The 18,540-nt window shown below is 40.1% G+C and overlaps 1 protein-coding gene across 3 annotated transcripts in view; it reads left to right on the top strand.

Annotated features, from left to right (window-relative positions):
• Window positions 1-18,540, top strand: part of ARID3A (AT-rich interaction domain 3A) — a 160,891-nt gene that overhangs the window by 104,930 nt on the left and 37,421 nt on the right. For all 3 annotated transcript variants that reach the window (XM_077475653.1, XM_077475651.1, XM_077475654.1), the window contains exons 4-7: window positions 1,978-2,050; window positions 12,961-13,144; window positions 13,636-13,886; window positions 14,022-14,282. In XM_077475653.1, coding sequence (XP_077331779.1) covers window positions 1,978-2,050; window positions 12,961-13,144; window positions 13,636-13,886; window positions 14,022-14,282 — 769 coding nt within the window. The remainder of the gene's footprint in view (window positions 1-1,977; window positions 2,051-12,960; window positions 13,145-13,635; window positions 13,887-14,021; window positions 14,283-18,540) is intronic.

The following is an 18,540-nucleotide window of genomic DNA, read 5'->3' on the forward strand; positions in this document are numbered from 1 at the left end:
TGTAACCAGTAAAAAAAATTTAAAGCGTCGCCTATGGGGATTTTTTAAGTAGCGACGTTTGGCGCCATTCCACGGGCATGTGCAATTTAAAGAGTGACATGTTGGGTGTCTATTTACTCAGCATAACTTCATCTTTCACTTTATGCAAAAATTGGGCTAACTTTACTGTTTTTTTTGTTTTGTTTTTAAGCACAAAACAGTTTTTTCCCCCAAAAAAACACATTTGAAAAATTGCTGCGCAAATACCGTGTGAGATAAAAATTTGCAACGACCACCATTGTATTCTCCAGGGTCTTTGCTAAAAAAAATATATATATAATGTTTTGGGGTTCTCTGTAATTTTCTAGCAAATAAATGATGATTTTTACATGTAGGAGAGAAATGTCAGAATTGTCCTGGGTGCTCCAGAACGCCTGATGGCGCTCCCTGCATGTTGGGCCTCTGTATGTGGCCACACTGTGTAAAAGTCTCACACATGTGGTATCGCCGTACTCGGGAGTAATAGCAGAATGTGTTTTGGGCTGTAATTTGTGGTATGCATATGCTGTGTGTGTGAAATAACCTGATATGACAATTTTGTGGAAAGAAAAAAAAAAGGAAAAAAAATCTTCATTTTCAAAGAATTGTGGGAAAAAATGACAACTTCAAAAAACTCATCATGCCTCTTACTAAATACCTTGGAATGTCTTCTTTACAAAAAGGGGTCATTTGGGGGGTATTTGTACTTTTCTGGCATGTTAGGGTCTCAAGAATTGAAATAGGCCGTCAGTACTTCAGGTGTGATCAATTTTCAGATATTGGCACCATAGCTTGTGGACTCTATAACTTTCACAAAGACCAAATAATATCCACCAATTTGTACTTATTTTTACCAAAGATATGTAGTGGTATAAATTTTGGCCAAAATTTATGAAGAAAAAATTACTAATCTGCTAAATTTTATAACAGAAACGAAGAAAAATTCATTTTTTCGCAGAATTTTCGGTCTTTTTTCTTTTATAGCACAAAAAATAAAAAACTGAGAGGTGATTAAATACCACCAAAAGAAAGCTCTATTTGTGTGAAAAAAAGGAAAAAAATTTCATATAGGTCCAGTGTTGCATGACTGAGTAATTGTCATTCAAAATGTGAGAGCACCAAAAGCTGAAAATTGGTCTGGTTATTAAGGGTGTTTAAGTGCCCAGTGGTCAAGTGGTTAATACCCTTTATTTCCCAAACCGAGCTCCTTTACTGACTCGTTACAGATTATGTCCCTTTTGTACAGTTTATTTTGAAATTGAACTATACGGTTTGCCTTACATTGCCTTACAACCCTCTCTACCTAAAAGATTACCTCTTAAAATATATTTTGTATTACTATGCAATCCTGAAGGTTGTACTATGCTAGTTGTTTTACACATAAGGAGGATTGTAGACTGTTTTTGTAACCATCTCTTTATTGCAAATGAGATTGAAATTGAATTTGTACTGTAATCTGCATCTTCCAATAAAACATTTGAACACCAAATGTATGTATTACCTTAAAGTCTTGCCAGTGTTTTCTCATAACCCAAGTCTCTACATGTATTGATCAGGCTGGTGTTGCATAGTAGAAAAATGAATGTGAAATCTGATGGGTGAGCTTTTTGCCCTCAATCATTGCTTGTTGAATTAACCCAAATGAGTGTGTGGGTTTTTTTTGTTGTTTTGTTTTTTTAGCATTTGTGAATTCTGTTCATATAGCACATGCCACTGTATAGAAATGAAGCTGTAAACCTAGTGATCAAAGTTCCCTGACACTTTTCATATGGAAAATGTAAGTGTGTACTTAAGTATGAATACATTTTTTTTTTTTTTTTCTGTAGTTGCTGGCTTTCCAGACATGTTTATTTTGTGCAGATTTGTCTGTTTAGTTGATTGCTTTCGGGCTGCTTTTTTTTTTTTTTTTTGTTCTGTCAATCAAGCTAACTGTAATTTATGTTCATGTCTTTTTGTTAGCTTTATGAACTGGATGGGGACCCAAAAAGGAAGGAGTTTCTTGATGACTTATTCAGTTTTATGCAGAAGCGAGGTAAGTACTGCAATTGGTATCACTTCCTGCCAATGGTATATTAGTAGGGGTGCTAGTTAGGGAGTGGGCTGCTGTAGGAATTCCTTCTGTGAACTGGTATTTGATCAAACTAGCCTCATCCACCTGGGAATGCAGCATTCCAGACCCCTCCACCACCCACACAAACATAGGACTTCTGGCCTTGGGGGTTTGGCCTTTATCATCAAAGCAATTAAAGGAATATGCTGGGCTACTAGCAGCAGTAGGAGGACTTGTTAGCACAACACATACATTGCAGAATTTGTATGCATTTTGCATGTATGTATAAGTCAATCTACCGTGTGGTATACTTTTCAGATTACCATGCATACACACACTGAGCTGTACTAATATAGCTGCTACAATGTGATAAAAGTTATTTCAGTGTTTAGTCTTATAATCCCTGTATAATATAGGGAACTAAATAATTGAAGTAGGTTACCTTTAGAAGCAATGACATTTGGAAGCAAATCAGTTGGATAGCTTAGTATTGGCACATGCCTTCACTCACAACAGTGGGAAAGTGGACAACCCATTCTGTTTGCAGCTTGTCAGGTATTTGTCAGACCTACACATAGGTATACAAGCTTGCGGAGTAAAGCAGACCATATATACTGTATGAATTTCAGCCAGTTCCTGATGAACCCACTAAAATTCACTTGGTGTTCCTGTCGGGACTCCACCTGCTCAGTCACCCTTGATTTCCATATCTTGGGGCCTGGGTGGAAAATGATCACCTGAAAAGCAACTGCATCCAATTGGGTGTTTTGACAGCCAGCGAGGCCAGTTGTTAACATGCAATAAGCACAGAGGGAGATTCTTTCATCAGCGCTATATGTATAGTGTGGATGCATGAATCTGTCAGTGTATTGCCAGCTTAAAGCCCTATGCCCAGAACGCACAATGAGAAAATTGGACAAAAAAATAACGCTTTCTGAACCATTGTCCGATAATCTGATCATTAGTACACAGCTTTCGAGAGCCATTTACGACAAATCATGCAAAATTATCCAAATGGACAAGCACAAAGATTTTTCTTGTACGATAATAGAACAAACGATTTTTGTGATCGAGACCATGAAAATGAGAGAATGCATTACACCCCTCCGGAATTTTGTATTCTGTCGTCCAAGAATTTTCATAACTTTAGTATTCTATTGGTTTTCTATATGAGACTAGCACGCAAAGAAAAAAAAATGGTGATCAATCGACTAATATTATCATCGTGTGTACTAGGCATAACTCCATGCTTTAGTGAACTTTAAATGCTGTAGTTCGTTTGGACCAAGATGGTCCAAAGAAACTATTTCCTTCATTAGCGTCTATCTGGGCCAAAAAATTTGCAAGTTTGCTATACAAGCCTCAGTTACATAGTGTGTTTTGGCAGCTGAATGAGGACTTCTGTCCCACTCCTGAAACAAAATTGAGTGGGGTTGAGCGCTGCTCAGCTATTCACAATAAGCTTTGTATTTTTTGAATGAATACCTGGCATCCTCTGAGTGGTGTAGGTGGAGAGGCAGGCAAATAAGATTTCTGCATCAGCCAATCAGAGGAAGCTTTGTTACTATAAATTTGTTTTTTTATAAAGTTCACTAAAAGATAGAGTAAGGCTTGGCCATACATGATTTATTTTAAAAAAGACCCTATTTCCTCATCCACACATTTGAGGTAGATGAGAGCATCCTTCCCAATGTGGTATTGTTTCTGATAGCTGGGGGCCTTCCTTTCCATTGGAACACAATGATGAGGCCTGTTGTACACAAGTTGATCCATAGATCCACTTTGGTACAATCAGCTAGCCCATACATGGATCAAAATTTGGCTAGTTCCTGTTGAACCGAATAAATTTAATTTCATGTATGGCCAGCTTTAGACTTTAACCACTTGCTGACCGGCTCGCACTGATATACGTCGGCGAAGTGGCACGTTCCTGCAAAACCTATTTATTGTAAATCTTCCCCTTTAAGAGCTGACGGAGGTGCCCGCGGAATGGCGGGGGACCCAATGCGTGTGGCCACCCGTGGTTGCGGGATCGAGAGCTAAAACTATGATTTGTGTGTGTGTAAACACAGATCCCCGTTTTTGTTGGGAGAGGAGACCTATTGTTTGTTCCTAGTAAGTAGGAACAATTATGTCTCCTTCCCCAGTCAGTCCTATCCCTATACAGTTAGAAATGCTAACTAGGGAACACATTTAACCCCTTGATTGCCTCCCTAGTGTTAACCCCTTCCCTGCCAGTGACATTTGCACAGTAATCATGGCATTTTTAGAGCTCTGATCGCTGTATAAATATCATCCCCAAAATTTCAAGTGTCTGATCTGTCTGCCATTGCTAGTGTAAAAAAAGTGCCATAAATCTTTCCCATATTTTGTGGATGCTATAACTTTTGCGCAAAACAATCAATATGCGCTTATACGGATTCATTTACCAAAAATATGTAGAAGAATGTATATCGGGCCTAAACTGATGAAAACATTTTAGTTTTTTAAAAACATTTTTGGGGATATTTTATTATAGCAAAAAGTAAAAAAAAAATTTTTTTTTGTTTATAGCGCAAAAAATAAACCGCAGAGGTGATCAAATACCACCAAAAGCCCCATTTGTGGGGAAAAAAAGGACGTCAATTTAGTTTGGGTACCATATCGCACGACCACGCAATTGTCAGCTAAATGGACGCAGTGCCGTATCGCAAAAAATGGCCTGGTGATTAAGCAGCCAAACCTTCTGGTCTATAAGGCCACTTTCAAACTGAGGCGCTTCTAAACTGCCAGTAAAAACACTGAGCGCTTTTGAAGAGCTTTCCATTAATTTCAATGGAGAGGGGTGTTTTTCACAGCCCTGCCAGCACACTGCCCCAGCATTCATTGATTTTAATGGAAAAAAGTTTTCGTGAGCTTTTTATGCGCTGTTTTTAGCGTGAAAACGGCTCAGTGTGAAAGGGGTCTAAGTGGTTAAAGCAAACTATGAGCACTTGATCGAAAAATCTCAGACCTAATATGTCCAGGTCACTTAAGCTGATATTAAAGTCTCTTAGTTATTTTTAAAGAAAAAGAGGGGAGGGGGCTGTTAAACACAGAAGAATTCATTAAGATAAATAACCTTCTGCCCCTTGGAACCACTTTAAAAATAGTTTAGAGCTTTTATAGCTTTTTATATTGACTGACCACACAGAGTAAATCCATTATAATTTTGTAGGGGTTCCTGTGTCAGTTTTATGCAGTGGTATGTATGCCAATCAGTGAAGATGTTTATCTGGTAAGCATAGTGAAGAAGGGCACAAGACTTGTTACCTACTCACCTGTAGGCAGTATACTTTTGAACAGAGGTCATTTGTATAACCTGTGTGATTGAATAATTCACTTGGTCTTACTATATACTAAGGTCATTTATACTTGTGTATATAAATGACTGAGTATATAGCAAGATGAGGTACATTGTTTATTCACATAAATCGGGGGGGGGGGGGGGAGGAATGCGCAGTACAGTTTTGCAACAGATGCCCATTTTCCTATGAAAGTACAGAGAAAAAAAAATCAGTGGACTTGCCAGAAATGCATTTGGCTCCTAATTTCTCAACGTGCATTTTTTTTTTTTTTACTTCTGGAACAGATGTATAATAACTCTTAAACTATATTTAACTGGACAAAAGGGTGTAAATTAGAGAGGTTCTTTGTTGCCGTTTAACTGCACTTTACCTGTAGTTTAATGTATAAAGTGACGTACAAGTACAAAAAGCAGGCCAAATTCCTGGGGGGGGGGGGGGAGAGAAAGAGAGTTATTGTATTCCATACCGACATCTCCTGTCTGACCAATAGAAACCTGTTTTGAAAGAAACATGGAGGCTGCTGGTTTTCATTCTGCAAATGCTAGTATACCCAAGTATGCAAGTTGGGAAGGTTGTTTTGATGTTTTTATGTGAATTTATGTATTGTGTTTGTATATATAACAAATATATTTATATATTCAAAAGTATTTGCATGCAGTTTTTATTTATTTATTTTTTTTAACAATAGAGGATTAATTCGTTTTTTAACCCCGTCCTTACAGGTGATACAAAAACATACAGCTGCTACTAAATGTCTTAGTGACAGCAGGCACAGATAACTTGTATAAATTTACCTGCCTATGACATGGGAGTCTGTCATGTATAATAGTATATTACAATCCTGACTAAATATATGCAAAACAGTGTTTTTCTAGATCCTTTTAAAAAAAAGTCCCTTTGAATAAAAATTTTGATCTTGAAGTCTATTTACCAGATTTAACCTCAAATGGTATATACACTATATTGCCAAAAATGATTGGAACAACTGCCTTTACACGTGTATGAACGTTAATGGCATCCCAGTCTTAGTTCATGGGGTTCAATATTGAGTTGGCCCACCATTTGCAGCTATAATCGCTTCAAATCTCTGGGAAGTCTGTCCACAAGGTTTAGAAATGTGTCTATGGGAATGTTTGGCCATTCTTCCATTTGTGAGGTCAGGCACTGAAGTTGGACAAGGATATGCAAACCTTCCCATAGACCAAGGATATGCAATTAGCGGACATCCAGCTGTTGCAAGACTACAAGTCCCATCATGCCTCAGCCTCTGGGTGTCATGCTTGTGGCTGTCAGTCTTGCTATGCCTCATGGGACTTGTAGTTCTGCAACAGCTGGAGGTCTGCTAATTGCATATCCCAGCCATAGACACACTCCTAAACCTTGTGGCCAGCCTTCCCAGAAGAGTTGAAGCTGTTATAGCTGCAAAGGGGGTGGGCCAACTCAATATTGAACCCTGCGGACGAACACTGGGATGCTATTAAAATTCATGTGCGTTTTTGAAGGGAGGTATCCCAATACTTTTGACAATATATACACAGTTTTTGGTAACCTTCCACTAAGAAAAGAATCCACAATTTTCGTTTAAAAATAACTTAAAATTAACGTGTTGACACCCATTATTGTTTTGAATTTAATAGCGATCAAACTTTGCTTTTGACTCAACAGAATAATAAAAATGGTACACAAGTGATGGGACCCTAAGGCAAAATTTAAACCGATGTTGAATTTTAAAACCGCATTTAACGTACAACACACCTCCCTATGGGTAATGCACATATCGGTCACGTCAGGCTCCTCAAATGCCCTGTGCATTATTTTATTTTTTTCTATAATTAGAATGCTAAAATGGGGAAATGATCACTTTTGACACTTTCAAATCTGGTGTCAATGGGAGGAATAGTGGCCCAAGGGCAAGCAAAGGGTTTCTTCTGGCCCCTGGACTGCAGTTTGGAGACCGCTGCTCTATGGTATAAAAGAGAGCATTCCTTATAATTTCATTGCTTCTCAGGAGGAATGAAACATTGTTTCATTCAGTTGTGAGGGTAGCATGGATGGATGGATGAATGTTAGCAGCCTCCATGTATTCTCAGGAAAATTTTACACAGAGTATAATCTAATCTATTTTCAAGCATTTTATGTCTGCAAATATCTAGGGTGATCTTGAAGTAATATTGAATAATCTGTCAGTTGTGGGTATTATTAGGAAGGGCTCAACCCCATTAAAGCCTAACTGCAGTTTAAAAAATAAATAAAAAATCATTACAAGGGTGATAACTTGTGGTCAGTGGAATGTGTACCTGATGGCGCCCCCCCACTCCTTCGGTAGGAGTGGTCACAGGCTCTTATCAGTAGGGATGAGCTCAGGTGTGTTCGCATGGAATGGAACGCTAATCACAGGCAGTGAGACATTCCCCCGATGCGCGGCTGCAGAGATCGAGCAATGTCTCACTGCCTGTGATTAGCGCAACGCTGCGCCAACTTCCTGGTTGACTCTGCATGTGTCCCATGCGAACACGTCTGAGATCATCCCTACTCATCAGGAGTTATAAACTTAAAAAGGGTGCGCTTAACCAAAGTGCTAAAAAGACTGCTGCACTAAAAAATTCCCGGAAGTTGGGATGCAATAAACATAAAAAATAAATTTGTGCGCTGTGAAACTCAAGTACGTAGTAAGTACATAGTAATCTAATTACCATATGTGAATAAACAATTGATACAAAAAATGTAAATATAACAATGAAGCAAAGCCTAAAAAAGGTCCTGGAATGACAAAATTACTGGTGTGAAGAACCTAGCGTCAGTGAGTTCAAAATTGTATTGAAAACAACCTTTGTAACAAAAAACGTGTATACATGATGAATTATTAGTCCATCCATAAATCTTCTGTGCCAGATAACATAATCCATCCAAAACGGTACATAAGTGAAATCTCCATGCAAACTTCTCAAAGTGCTTCACCACTGTGTTAGGATCTAGTAAGCTGCCATCTAATATCTCTAACAGGATCTATATGCGTCTCCACAAAGGGAAATCAGTTGTTAATGATAACTCACTGGAACTCGGGCTGAACATAGATTCCATGTGCAGATCCAAAGATCTCAACGGGATCCATACGCGCGTCTCCACAAAAGGTGGAGACGCGCGTATGTGTGTGTAAACACACAGATCCCGGGTTCTTTCAGAGGAGAGGAGACAGATCGTGTGTTCATATTATGTATGAACACTGGACACGCTCTCTCCTAGACATTCCCATCCCCCCACATTTAAGAACACACCTAGGGAACACAGTTAACCCCTGGATCGCTCCCTAGTGTTAACCCCTTCCCTGCCAGTGACATTTACACGGTGATCAGTACATTTTTGTAGCACTGATCACTGTATGATTGTCAATGGTTTCAAAAATGTGTAAAAAAAAAAAGTCTGTCATAATGTCGCAGTCCCGATAAAAATTGCAGATCGCCACCATTACTAGTGTAAGAAAAAACAATCCATAAATCTATCCCCTGTTTTGTAGACGCTATAACTTTTGCAAACATATATATATATATATATATATATATATATATATATATATATGTATATGTATATGTGTATATATATATATATATATATATATATATATATATATATATATATATATACACACACATACTTAAACCTTCTTCTTTTTTTTTTTTTTTTTTTTTTTTACTAAAAATATGTAGAAGAATACATATCGGCCTAAACTAAACCACAGAGGTGATCAAATACCACCAAAAGAAAGCTGTATTTGTGGGGGGAAAAAGGATGTCAATTTTGTTTGGGTACAGCCTCGCACACTGCGCAATTGTCAGTTAAAGCGACGCAGTGCTGAATCGCAAAAAATGGCCTCGTCATTGAGCAGCCAAATCTTTCGGGGCTGAAGCGGTTCAACATAAATGAGTTTAGTAAAAAGCTGCACTTACAAATATAAGATAAAACCACAAACAATGTGAGCACGACCACCTGTATGGTCTAAACGCCACACGTCTCGCTCCTTGTCCGACACATTTCCCCTGAATAGGCGTCGACTGGAATTGGAGGCTAGCTTATGGCGTTAATCCCTTTCCATTTAGAGCGGAAAGGCCGGAAGCAGTCATGATTTGCATAAGGGCCCCCTGTCAAGAAAAAAAAAACACACTACTGCTTGCCACTTGATGAATACAATAGGTCAATTATCTCTTAAATGGATAGCAACCCAGCTCAAAACAATTAATATACAAAACTGTGTCAAAAATGTAATGCAAATTAAAAAAAATATATTAAAATACTCAGACTGTCCAATAAACGTTATTAAAGCTATCAGTCATAATATATTTAATATCGAATCTATAAAACACGGTGCCAGATATGTCCTGATATCCTCACACCAAGAAATAGCGAGGAAAAATGAATGAATTATAAAATATAAAAAAAATTAATACGCTTAATTTCTACTAATTCCAGCACCCTCTTAATATACTTATCTATACATCTCACATTTTTTTGAAGGGGGAAGGAAAAACTAATATTATGAATGGCATTCATATGTGGAAACTAAGAATAACTCCCTTCACAGAAGGGATTAGTCCATAACCACACAAATATCGAGGTAAAAATGTGCACATACGTTATTGATACATACCTTTCTGATGGTGTATTAATCATAATACTCTAATAGCAAGGATTGTCAGATATAGTATTAACTAGTACTAACTAAAGAAAAGTAATATGTAGATAAATTAAACACATATGTCAAATGCAGAATGACAGCGGGAAGAATAAATGTGTGGAATAGCCTTACTACTATTTCCTATATTAAATATATCTGGAAATCGGAAGGACCTCAGTTTTGCTGTAATAAAGTTGATAACTTAAATCCATTGTTGATAAATGAGTTAATATCCCATTTCACATTCTGTCCCCACAGACAATAACATTTGTTATCAAAAGTCCACTGTATTTCACGCCTTGAAATGCTTCTTTTAAAAATGACTTCCTCGCTGATGGGGGGGTATATTGCCACAACCTCCAAATTTGAGGGATTCCTATGATGGCAACATGAGAAGTGCTTAGATAAACCATGTCCCACAAAGCCTTTCCTAATGTTGGCCAAGTTTTCACCCACTCTGATCGCCAGCGTACATGTGGTCCTCCCCACATACTGGAGACAACACCTACACCTGAGTAAATGCACTGCCCCCTTGGATTTTAATTAAGAGGTGTCCGCTGTCAAGGAAAGATTCATCTAAAAAGGGTATGACCCTGTTACTTTAGAGCAGGAGGTGCATTCAGTTACACAGATTGTGGAAATTTATTAATCCCCAAAAGTAACACTTCGGGTTCTACATGTAATTTTAAGTTGGCTATATTGACCACCTTTTCCAGTCTGCATAGGTGGATCAACAAGACTCTCGCTAGACAGTGGAAGGTTTTAAAAGGTGATCGGGTCCTGGGACCCCTCTTCCTGAAAACCCTAAGATGATATTTAGGAGAGCAGAGCACATGCTGAAGAATTTGGTAGCCCCCAACCCAATACTGACATCTGAAAAACCTATTATGTTTGGCAATTTAAAAGTTTTTTTTTTTTTATACCTGCTGAAGGTGTAACGTGTGCCATAATTCGAGAACCATAAGGACTTCCACTTTTACTTCAATTGTTACCTCCAAAGAGTATAAAATTAAAAACGTTATTACTTGTCACACCAAGAGGGTAGTGTAGGTGTGGACACCAGTATGTGGGGAGGACCACACGTATGCTGATGATCAGAGTGGGTGAACACTTGGCCAACATTAGTAAAGGTTTCATGGGACATAGTTTATGTAAGCATTTCTTATGTTGCCATCATAGGAATCCCTCCACTTTGGAGGGTGTGGTGATAGAAAGATATACCCCCCGCCCCGCCCCCCCCCCCCCCCCCCCCCCACTGGATAGGAAGTAATGCACTATGAGCTTTTTTTTCTGCATCTCCAACATGCTGTCACCTGAGCATATAAAGTTGGTGTCCAACTTGAATCCCAGCAAGCGATCACTAACCGCTTAAATTACCTTTTGCAGAGACATGCATATGGATCCTGTTATGATCTTTGGATCTACATGTGAAGTCTGTGTTAGCGAGTGATAATTAACTGATTTCCCTTTTGTGGAGACATGCGCATATAGGTCCTATTAGGATCTGGTAAGCTGCCATCTAATATCTCAAACAGTGGTGAAGCACTTTTTTGAGAAGTTTGCATGGAAATTTCACTTATGTACTGCTTTGGAAGGATTATGATTTACGGGTGGACTAATTCATTTTATATATATATATATATATATATATATATATATATATATATATATATATATATATATATATATATATATATATATATATTATAATATATACACACGCTTTTTACACTTTTGCTCATCAAGAGTGCCCAACTATTCTTGTCCTGCAGCTAACGCTTCTATAAATAAACGTGATCTATAAATGGTATGGGCAGGCCTTTCAATCATCGACCCATCCTCCATTCATAGATCATTTTTCATCCATAAAAGCTGTAGTACCGGCTTCTTCGAAGGGAGACGCTGGGTGAAATGGGTGGGCAGTTGGGCACTCTTGATGAAAGCCTATGAACGCTCACCTCGTTCTTTTAACCCCTTCTGCACCAGAAGATTATGGCAGCAAGAAGTGGGACATCAAATGGAGGAGCATTTCTCTAACAGAAGAGACATCGGCATAAAGAACCCCTTCTATGGAATGCACGTTTATGACTTGTGCTGTTTTGGTGGGATTTTTTTTTTTTTTCTTGCTTGCCTGCAACTTGGCTTTAGCTTTCTATTGCTGTCTGTGTCCTTATTGGCAAGATTTGCTTCTATTTGTACTGGGGAACATGTCACAAATAAAAAGGAAAAGCAAAATCGTATAACATGAAATACCTGTTTGGGGATACCTGTTTCGGTCTAAGACAATAAAGTAACAGCCTTTATTTTATGTAATTTCTTAAAATTTTCAGTTGTATCTCTGGAACTGAAAATGAAGATTAACTTTCCCAGTGGTGCACAAACAAAAAATAAACTGGCAGTGGTTTTAACCCTTCCCTAGTCTTGTGTGTGTATATAAAGAAAACTGTTGTCCATGTTGCATTCCTTGAAAGCAGTAAACCAATGTTTTAGTTAAAATACCTTGGCAGATAAAATATTAAAATAAGCTGGCGATGGGCCTGACTACATGCTTCACCTTCACTCCCTGTATTATTACCTATGCAGGACAGCTAGTGTTGTTAAGCATAGGGTCAGAAGATATTGTGAGCCAGAGTAAGAATATGCATACATCGAATAGTTTAATTCTCCAAAAACCTTTCTTTTCTAAGAAAAATAAGTTATTTGTTCCTATTTCTGATTTACACTTGTAATAACAATGTTCTGCAAACAGCTTGGGATTTACCTGCAATTTTTGTTTTTTAATTGATCGATGAAGTGTGCTTAGATCTAAGTCACTTAGTTCTAAAGTAATTTGTGTCACATTTCATACGTGTCATTGATGAAGTGCTGACAATATTCTGGGTTGATCCTTCCACCAGGAACCCCTGTGAACCGGATTCCCATAATGGCCAAGCAGGTTTTAGATTTGTACATGTTGTATGTGCTGGTCACTGAAAAGGGAGGGCTAGTTGAAGTTATCAACAAGAAACTCTGGCGAGAGATCACCAAAGGCCTGAACCTGCCAACCTCAATCACCAGTGCAGCCTTTACCCTGCGCACACAGTAAGTACTTTTAACGTGTGGTTAATCTGATACGTTGACATTGATGTAAATGGAGATGTGCAGTAACAGTATGATCCGATAACATATGTACAAACCTCCTGACCATCCTGCTGGTATACTTCTAGTATAAACGCTCACAGTAAAAAGTATGTGGGAATGAAAACTATCATTCATAAGCAACTTTGCTTTCTAAAAATGGATCCTTGCTATTTACAGCTTGGTTTACCCTTTTTTAAATGTTTCCCCTGCTTTTGTGGTCATGGCTACAGGTGTGTCTCAAAACTAGCAACTAGCGTGATCTTGTTCCTTCTGCTCTCCTAATCTTCTATTTCTTTTATAATTTTTGTTTTTTTACCTCTACACTGGAGAAGAATAATTGTTTTGTTCTGCACTTATACTTCATCAGATTTTTTTTGTACGTGCGTTTGTCTGTGTATATCTTAGCTTAGTGATTAAAAGAAATCCACAACCTCTCTTCCCCACCTCTGCAGATACATGAAGTATTTATACCCCTATGAATGTGAGAAGAGAGGCCTTAGTAATCCAAATGAACTGCAGGCAGCTATTGACAGTAATCGTCGGGAAGGACGCAGACAAAGCTTTGGAGGGTCCCTTTTTACGTACTCCCCAAGTGGAGCTCCAAGTATGCTTTCCTCCCCAAAAATGCAGGTTTCTGCCATGACACTAGGGGGCGCTGCAACAAATGGAAGCTCGCTTAACCCAATGCAGAAGATCAAGAAGGGTGAGTGTATATAGATATCTGGTCAGTTGGTGAGCATTTTTGGACGGCAAAAGAGACCACAAATGTAGCATTAAAAATTATTGAAAAGGGGCTGCATTGTGCATATATCTAAATATGCTTTTCTTTCTATTTAAGAAGAGGAATCTCCATTGTCCTTGACCGTGCCGTCCAGGATCCCGGTTAACTTGACTGGGCACTCTATGGTGGCAGCTCAGGTGGCCGCCCAAGCAGCAGCCCTAGAGCAGCTTCGCGAAAAACTGGAGTCTGGGGAGCCTCCGGAAAAAAAGTTGGCAATGGGATCTGAGGAACAGCAGCGCTTGGTGCAACGGGCTATCCAGCAGAACCTACTGGCCATGACCACACAGTTTCCCATGAATATCCGCATTAACAGCCAAGGTAATTCAGCATCTAATATCTTGTCGGAAATTGCAGGGCCATGCAAAACCTGTTGACATTTACTTGCTGATGAGACATATGGAAACTAGCTAAATGGGTACAAAGGAATAATACTGTTAGAATTGAGGTCATCTAGTTGTGATTGGCCATTTGAGCATACCTGCTTAAATGTCTAGTGTAAACCACATTGTGTTTTAGAAAATTACCACAAGGTGCAATTTACTAAAACTGTGACTATTAAGTGTGTGTTCGTGCTTTCTGGATATTGATTTGTCTTCACCGAAACCTCACGGTGATGTCCATGTTTCCCTTCTGTCTTTTTTTAGTGAAAAGGTGAATGTATAATTTCTATTATCTGCTTGGATTCCATGATGTTTTAAAGTATTTGAAGTATTAAAGTAGACTTTTCAGTTGGTTTGCAAGTTTAGCACCTCAGAATAGGTAAAAAAAAAAAATTATGAAATTGAAAAATACAGAGTTTTGAGCCTTCCATTCTGTGCTTTCCAGAAAGCTCATAGGCAGGAAGACGTCAGAGCCTTTGGACAAAGCCACCCAGTGTTTACTAGCCTGTGATGTTGCGTATGGCACCAGAGTTGCCTTTTAAAGGAGTTCCAGGGGTAGGGGAACACAGTTTATTCTATTGCAGCTGAATATATTGATAAATGATCCAACACTTTAACCACTTAAGGACCAGGCCTCTTTTTCGGACTTGGTGTTTCCATGTTTAAAACAGTTTTTTTTGCTAGAAAATTACTTAGAACCCCCAAACATTTTATATTGTTTTTTTTCTAACACCCTAGAGAATAAAATGGTGGTCATTGAAATACTTTTTTTCACACCGTATTTGCGCAGCGGTCTTAGAAGCGCACTTTTTTTGGAAAAAATTCACTTTTTTGAATAAAAAAATAAGACAACAGTAAAATTAGCCCAATTTTTTTTTATACTGTGAAAGATAATGGTATGCCGAGTAAATTGATACCCAACATGTCACGCTTCAAAATTGCGCCCGCTGGTGGAATGGCGTCAAACTTTTAGCCTCAAAAATCTCCATAAGCGATATTTAAAAAATTCTACAGGTTGCATTTTTTGCGTTACAGAGGAGGTCTAGGGCTAGAATTATTGCTCTCGCTCTACCGATCGCGGCGATACCTCACATATGTGGTTTGACCACCGTTTTCATATGCGGGCGCTACTCACGTATGCGCTCGGTTCTGTGCGCAAGCTCGTCGTAACGGGGTGTTTTTAAAAAAAATTTTTTTTTTTTTTTCTTATTTATTTTAATTAATTTTATTTATTTTTACACTTTTTAAAAAAATAAAATAAAATGGATCACTTTTATTCCTATTACAAGGAATGTAAACATCCCTTGTAATAGAAAAAAGCATGACAGGTCCTCTTAAATATGAGATCTGGGGTCAAAAGGTCCTCAGATCTCATATTTGGGCTAAAATGCAAAAAAAAAAAAAAAAAATCTGACATTTAAAAAAAAAATATAGCTTTAAGAGGTATGGGCGGAAGTGACGTTTTGACGTCGCTTCCGCCCTCCTATGGTATAGAGACGAGTGGGGGCCATCTTAGCCTCACTTGTCTCTATGCCCAGCTGACTGAAGGACCCGATCGCCTCCGCCGCTACCGACGGCTCCGGTAAGCGGCGGAAGGTGCGGGAGGACGGCGGGAGGGGGGGTGGCACCTCTCCCGCCGCCGATAGCGGTGATCTCGCGGCGAATCCGCCGCGGAGACCACCGTTATCGTACAGCCGACCGCCGCCTGAAGAGATGGATATCTCGGTTGTGGCAGCAGCTGCTGCCGTTACCGAGATATCCCTCTTCAAAAAATGGACGTACATCGTCGTGCGGCGGTCGGCAAGTGGTTAAGCCGGTCATAGACGGTTTGAAACTTGGTCAGGTCAGTAGGGACCTTGCTCGATCGAACAACTTGGGTGCAACCAGCCTTTTGGATTTTACATGCAGTAATCCTGGTGGGGATGGCTCACCTCGTTGTCCATTCCGCTGAGAAAACCCAGTGCTCTCTAATGGGATTTCCCCATCAACACTGACTGTATTGATGGGAGGAATCAAGCAAAATTTTCTTTCCTGCAAGATGTGGTTGCCAGAAAACCGCTCAAGCGCTGGTCGACTTTAAAGTGCAGTTAAACGCACTGCTTTGAAGGTAACCATTTTGGGAAACAATTAAGACATGAATAACTGTTTATAGATACTATTAGGGGTGCACATCTTCACCGGTCTCGCAATTCCGTTACGATTATCCTGTCCACGATTCTGATTAGATTCCGTAATGCATCACGATTACTGTGCATTTTTTTTATCCAAAATTGCAAGTAGTCAGAAGAACTCAATTTTCTTTATTTTCATCTGCTTTTAGTGCAATATCCCATTTGGGGAGGGTAATTCTCATAACCATCCCAAAAGAGGGCTACATGTTGTTCACCTTTAGTTCATTGTAGGGAACAAAGGGGAATTCTGTACATCTAGAGGGAAAACAAAGTCTTTGCCGTAAGAGCTGTGAAAATGTGGAACAGACTGAGGACCCTCTCACAAACTAGTTCTGGGCTGTTCAGTAGATTATTTTAACAAAGACCTGAAATGCATTTTTTTTTCCCTTAAATTAGGGGACACAGAGCCATAGTAATAACTATATGGGTTCTATTGGCGTATCAGGTGCTGGACACTGGCACACCCCTTAAGGCGTGAACTTCCCCCATATGACCCCTCCCACTACTGGGAGTCTTCAGTTTTTTTTCGCCAGTGTCTAAGGTGTTGGGCACGAGTAAGGATGTGTTGTACTGTGCTCCACAGGCAGTAATCCTTGATGAGAACCAGCCATCCTGTGCGGATCTGTTCTGATGTCTCTGTAATGGACTAAATGAATGGTACCCGGGCCTCGTAATCCGAAGACACAAGGTTTTGCTTTCGAATGCTTTGAGAGCAGGGCCCTTGGATCCAGTACTTTTTGGTAGTAAGGCCAATAAAAGTTTACTGGCAGGGTCCTGTCGCAAGTCCAGGATTGTGGGTCAACCTGAGTGTTCCCCGGTTCCTGAAGGTTTCCTTTAAGGTCTCGGAGCCTACCGTGAAGGGCGAAGATTTTTTTTTATATCTCTGATAAAACCATGCTGCGAAGATAAGGTAGGGGGGATTTTCGCAGGAATCTCACCTTCTATGTATTGTGTTGTCATGTCTGTGTCACCACTAGGGGCTGTATTGATGGCTCACCATTCTGACGGTAAGAGAAAGGGGGGTCTGATCACTTTCTGGTCCCCCAGATTGGTGTTTTTTTTCCTTTATTTTTTTTTGTTTTTTTTTTTTCCCTTTTTGATGCTAGCCAGCTGCCTATTCGTTTGGAAAGAAAAAAATAAGATCTGTTTTTTGGGCAGACCGCAGCTGCTCGCTGGAGCGGAGGATTTACCCCCACCACGATGCAGGACACTTGCGTGGGAAACTCTGCTTCTTTTTGAAAAAGGAAGAGGGGGCATGGCTAATGGCGTTAGACGCCGGCCACATGTGCAGGAAGTATTTCCCAAGTGTTCTTCCAGGACAGCCCTTGAGAGATGGAGCTCCTCCCATCGACACAGGAAACACATTGCCACAGTTCAAAAGGCGGTCCCTCAGGTCCCTGGTCAGTCATTTGTGTTTCCTCCGTCGGAGGAACATGTTGCCAGGAACCTGGAGGCCCCTCTCAGGGGCTGCCTGAGAATCTGCAAGCCTAAGGGACCGGGTCCTGGTTTATGGCTGCAGTTTGGGTCCATACCTTTTTTCTTTGGCTCGGGTACCGTCCAGCTGAACCGGAGCAGACCCGTTACCCTCCTCCTTCCAGTGCCGAGGTGGCCAGGGGCAGAATGACGCCGGTTTCCCCCAGGAGTGGTGAGTGGAACCTTCCATCTTCCCTCCTCGTTGCAGGGGGTCGGAGACGCCGAGCGTTCACTTCCGGCGGAACCGCGTCATCACTGCGTGCCGAGACTTCCGGTTCCGGGTCTCTAAGGGTACAAGGAGGAGAGGGAGAGCCAGCGCTGTGCCTGTGAAGCCCGACCAGCGTCCAGCTATACCGGATTAGCGGCGGGATTCGGAGCGTCAGAGGGGGACCATGGAGGCTATTCCCCAGGATACTCCGGCGGAGACAGGCACCAGCCAAACCCAGGTAGGCTGCTGGGCATGCTATTACTCTGGTGGAGTGGTGGTGTTTGTAGGCTGGGCCCTGTAGTACCCCACGGTGGCGGTTTACTCACAGTGAGGTTGTTTGTTAG

Source organism: Lithobates pipiens, unplaced genomic scaffold (genome assembly GCF_037356315.1).
Source record: "Lithobates pipiens isolate NorthernLeopardFrog02 unplaced genomic scaffold, aLitPip1_a1.2 Scaffold_13, whole genome shotgun sequence".
Lineage (NCBI taxonomy): Eukaryota > Metazoa > Chordata > Amphibia > Anura > Ranidae > Lithobates > Lithobates pipiens.